The following is a 4,884-nucleotide window of genomic DNA, read 5'->3' as shown; positions in this document are numbered from 1 at the left end:
CGAAGCAGGTAGCATGCTACCTTCCTCTCTCAAAAAAAAAAAAATCATAAATTTTAGACACTGATTTTTCGCAGATCGAAATTCGTAGATCATGTTTATCGGATTAGATTTCAATCATAATTAGGTGCGCACACGCATGCACCACATGCACCAGGAGCAGCCAAAACAATTGAAACTTCTCAACTCCTTACTATTTAGCACCCCTACAAACACCACAAACTTTGTTGCATGTGTGTAGAGAGAGATCTAGAGAGAGAGAGAGAGAGAGAGAGATCTAGAGAGGGAGAGAGAGAGAGATTTAGAGAGAGAGATCTAGAGAGAGATGGAGAGTGAGGTGCATGAGCAACTACAACTACACATGAAGGATTTGGGTGGGTTGGATGTGAGGAATAACAGTAGCAGTAACAATAACAAGAAGAAGAAGAAGAGCAACAGCAAGAAGAAGAAGCCTAAGAGGGATGATGATGAGGAGAGAAACTATGGGTTGGTGAGTTATGAGGAGCTCCCTGAGTACATGAAGGAGAATGAGTACATCCTGGGGTATTATAGAGCTGAGTGGCCCATCCCCAATGCATTACTTAGCCTCTTCTCATGGCACAATGAGACCATCAACATATGGACGTACGTATGAATTAACTAACTAAATCATATATATATATATATATATATATATATGAACCCCTTTTCTTTTCTTTTCTTTTTTTTTTCCCTTTTTTTTTCCTTTTTTGTGTGTGTGTGTGTGTGTGTGTGTGGAGTAGTGTTATATATATATGTTAATTTACTTATTTTATTTGTTTGAACATGTATTTTGTAGGCATCTACTGGGGTTCTTTGTGTTCTTGGGGTTGACACTGTTGCATGTGAGCTACTATGTCCCCCAGGTGGCTGATCTCCTTGGGCACCTTCCCTGGTAATTAATTAATTAATTCCTAGCTAGTATTTTCTTCTTTTTCTTTTTGTTGGTTGCTAATTAATTTGTAGTTTATTTGGATAAATAAGGAGAGGACCTAGTTATTTTAATTTCTTTTTGTCATAATATTATGAATGCATATATATATGCTATTGTGATTTAATTGAAATAATAAAAATAATAATTTCCTTCTAAAGTGCAAATTATTGTGCACTTTTTGTGTTCATAAGTGGATTGTTCTCATTTGTGTGTTTCTCTTAACTTGTTGAATCCCACCCCCTTCATTAAAAAAAAAAAAGGGTTAAAAAAAAGAAGTGTTTAAGTACTCTTCTCTATCTCTCTCTCTCATATGACCATGGTTTTTTCTTTTTCTTTTTTTAAATTTAATTTATGTTCCTGACTCAATTAATTAACTGGGCTTGTGTTTATTTTGTGCAGGTATGGTTCATCATTAGCAGTAGAAAATGCCTCCTACAATATGGGAAGTTTCTTTGTGGTATGTTCTTGAATCTATTTCTTGAATCTAAAAAATATGCTTTTTGTCTTAAAACAGTGGAGAAAAATATACATGCATGGTTGGGAATAAAGTAATTTAATCATGTACTTAATTTAAACTAGGATTTGGAAAGATTTTTTGTTTTTCTTTTTATGCGCAAAAAATGCAAAAACACCTGCAAACTTTATCGAATAGTTCAATTGGCAAAGTTATAAATTAAACAATCATATAAATGATCTTATATATATATATATATAAAGGTTCAAAAGAGAACCTACTTCTTCTCTTTTTGTGGATAAAGCAAAATAAATGAATTAAAAGAAGAGGTTGAATCCATCTTATATAGTATTAAAAAGAGGGATTTTAATGTGTTTTGAAACATCACAAGATCACATATAAGACATTTGTCGAAAATGTGTGTCTAATTAATTAGTAACTTTTCTTTGAGAAAAATCAAAAATTTTATCAAACTATTTGATAACGTTTACAAAGTATAGTTACTAAAATTAGAAGTTCGAGGATTCATTTGCCAAAACTCCAAAGTTTAGGGCATCTGTACTTTTTTTTTTTTCTTTTGTTTTTTGGTTTCGTTTTATTTTTTTTTTTCTTTTGTTTTTTGGTTTCGTTTTATTTTTTTTTTTCTTTTGTTTTTTGGTTTCGTTTTATTTTTTTTTTTCTTTTGTTTTTTGGTTTCGTTTTATTTTTTTTTTTCTTTTGTTTTTTGGTTTCGTTTTATTTTTTTTTTTCTTTTGTTTTTTGGTTTCGTTTTATTTTTTTTTTTCTTTTGTTTTTTGGTTTCGTTTTATTTTTTTTTTTCTTTTGTTTTTTGGTTTCGTTTTATTTTTTTTTTTCTTTTGTTTTTTGGTTTCGTTTTATTTTTTTTTTTCTTTTGTTTTTTGGTTTCGTTTTATTTTTTTTTTTCTTTTGTTTTTTTTTGGAAACAATCAAATTGGCATGTCCACCATAAAGGACATGTAAGGACAAGCATGAGTCATGTGATTGGTTGGAGCATTAATTGAAAGGGCATTTTTTTTTAACTTGCTTTTTTTAGATGAAATTGTTACCAACCTGTATCTTTTAATGCTTTTGGAATCACTAAGTTTGTCCTGCAAAATTTGGGAAGCCAAGTAAGCATATAGTAGCCCAAAAAAAAAAAAAAAAAAAAAAAAAAAAAAAAAAAAAAAAAAAAAAAAAAAAACCCGACCAAAAACGAAGAAGGTTTTACACTTTCTCATTTTAGTACTCTATGATTTAAAGTGTATCAAGCTAGTACCCTATGATTTCACACTTTCTCACTTTAGTACCATGTGGTTTAAAGTGTATCAAGTAAGTACCCTGTACACCTGTGGTTTCGCACTTTTCCACTTTAGTATCATGTGGTTTAATATTTCGTTAAATTATATACAAAAAACTTCAGATACCCTAACTAGGTTTATCGAATATTTATTTTAATACCCTTTCGTTTTAACTTTGTCACTGATTTAACGAAAAAATACTCCGAAATGGATAATAAAAAAAAAAAAAATGAAACCACAGGATACTAACTTGATATAAAAATGAAACCACAGTGTACTAACTTGATACACTTTAAACCACAGAGTACTAAAGTGAGAAAGTGTGAAACCACAGGGTAGTAACTTGATACACTTTAAACCACAGTGTATTAAAGTGAGAAAGTGCGAAACCACAGGGAGGGAGTATTTGAAGTTTTCCCAAAAAAAAAAAATCTAAGGTTTCATGTTCTCCTTAAGTCATTTTAGAATGTACCAAAAAAAAAAAAAAAAAAGCTCATTTTAACAAGGTGAGCATTATTTCGTTTAAACCGAATTACTAAAACGGTTTGGCTTTATACAAATTTGATTTGGTTTGGTGTAAAAAAAAGAAATAAGGAAAACTGAATTAACCGAAATAATCTTTATTATGTATTAATTTTAAAGTTTAATTGACTTTTTAGATAGTTTTATCATTTTTTGTTTTCAGATTAAAAAGATTAAAAATTTTAGATAAAAAGAATCATATTTATATACTTTTTCAAGTAGTTTAGTATGTTTCAATTTTAGAATAATTCTATTCAAACCGAGTCGACCGAATTATTTTGGTTTCCATTGAATTTGGTTTTTTGCTTCTAAATTTTCTCGGTTCGGTTTAAAAAAGAAAAACCCAAAAATTGAACCGAACCGATCAATGCTCGCTCCTAATTTTGATCGATTATTTGTTTAATAATGAGTTGGAGATCGATTATTTGTTTAATAAACAAGCCTAGCACGAACTAAATTTTTCAGCTCGAAATCTTAACGAGTCGAACACGAGTTGGGATCATCTCGATCATGCTCGGTTCGATGTAGCTCGAATATATATATATGTATTACAAATTTTTACTATTTGGATTTTAGGGCAACCTAAATGTAAAGAGATTTATATTTTATGAATTTTAATTATTAGATTAAGATTTTAATTTCTAATTTTCTTTCGATTTTTTATTCAAGAGTAGGACTAGCAATCTAACATGCTGTTCGTGAGCCGGTTCACGTTCAGCTCGTTTATTAAACGAGTCGAATACGAGCTAGCTATAGCTTACTTGTGTTCGGCTCGTTGACAGCCCTAGCCTCTACCAGCAAACAATCATAAATTTTGGTTTAATTGTATCAAGAAGACATATTGAACAACATCCTTTCAATGCAATTTAAATGCAAAACATTCCTTTCAAGAGATCTAAAATTTAAAAGAAAAAGTAGGAATAACGAAAGTTATCTGAACGTTGGAATGTAACATATTTATGATAACCGCAGGGAGCTAAATCACTGAGTGAGCTGAATACGGTCGCCGACCACCGTTCAACGGCGGCAGCGGCGCGGTGGCCGTTCTTCGTCTTTCTCGGTGGGTCCATGTTCTGCCTGCTGTCGAGCAGCGCCTGCCACCTGCTCTGCTGCCACTCGCGCCGCCTGAACGTCTTCCTGGCCCGGCTCGACTACGTCGGCATCGCCGTCATGATCGTCGCCTCCTTCTTCCCGCCGATCTACTACATCTTCCTCTGCGACCCCCGGTGGCGCCTCGTCTACCTCTCCGCCATCTCCGCCATGGGCTGCGCCACCGTCTTCGCCCTCCTCTCGCCGCACCTGAGCGCCGGCCGGTTCCGCGCCTACCGCGCGATGCTCTTCGCCGGGATGGGGTTCTCGGGGGTGGTGCCGGCGGTGCACGCGGCGGTGGTCAACTGGGGGGAGCCCCGGCGGAACGTGACGATGGCGTACGAGGTTGCGATGGCGGCGGCGTACGCCGTCGGGACCGCGTTCTACGTGTCACGGGTGCCGGAGCGGTGGCGGCCGGGCCGGTTCGACCTCGCCGGCCACAGCCACCAGATCTTCCACGTGTTCGTCATCGCCGGCGCGCTCGCGCACTACGGCGCCGCCACAATCTTCCTCGAATTCCGCGACGAAGTCGGCTGCTCTTAGGTTGACTTTGACTTCTTTCTTTTTCTTTT

General features: G+C 35.2%; 1 protein-coding gene across 1 annotated transcript; it reads left to right on the top strand.

Moving 5' to 3' along the window:
* The first annotated feature begins 230 nt into the window (after window positions 1-230).
* Window positions 231-4,878, top strand: LOC109705019 (heptahelical transmembrane protein ADIPOR1-like). The gene is made up of 4 exons (XM_020225781.1): window positions 231-621; window positions 815-910; window positions 1,349-1,406; window positions 4,196-4,878. The coding sequence occupies exons 1-4, from the start codon at window positions 323-325 to the stop codon at window positions 4,853-4,855; spliced, it is 1,113 nt and encodes a 370-aa protein (XP_020081370.1). The 5' UTR covers window positions 231-322; the 3' UTR covers window positions 4,856-4,878.
* The last annotated feature ends 6 nt before the right edge of the window (window positions 4,879-4,884 follow it).

Source organism: Ananas comosus, unplaced genomic scaffold (assembly GCF_001540865.1).
Source record: "Ananas comosus cultivar F153 unplaced genomic scaffold, ASM154086v1, whole genome shotgun sequence".
NCBI lineage: Eukaryota > Viridiplantae > Streptophyta > Magnoliopsida > Poales > Bromeliaceae > Ananas > Ananas comosus.
This window is presented reverse-complemented; position numbering and strand designations above follow the sequence as displayed.

Excerpts from the sequence above, each read along its gene's own strand:
- LOC109705019 (XM_020225781.1), top strand. The coding sequence starts at position 323 with ATGGAGAGTGAGGTGCATGAGCAACTACAACTACACATGAAGGATTTG. Across the intron at positions 622-814 it reads GAGACCATCAACATATGGAC|GCATCTACTGGGGTTCTTTG; the intron begins GTACGTATGAAT and ends TGTATTTTGTAG. Across the intron at positions 911-1,348 it reads CTCCTTGGGCACCTTCCCTG|GTATGGTTCATCATTAGCAG; the intron begins GTAATTAATTAA and ends TATTTTGTGCAG.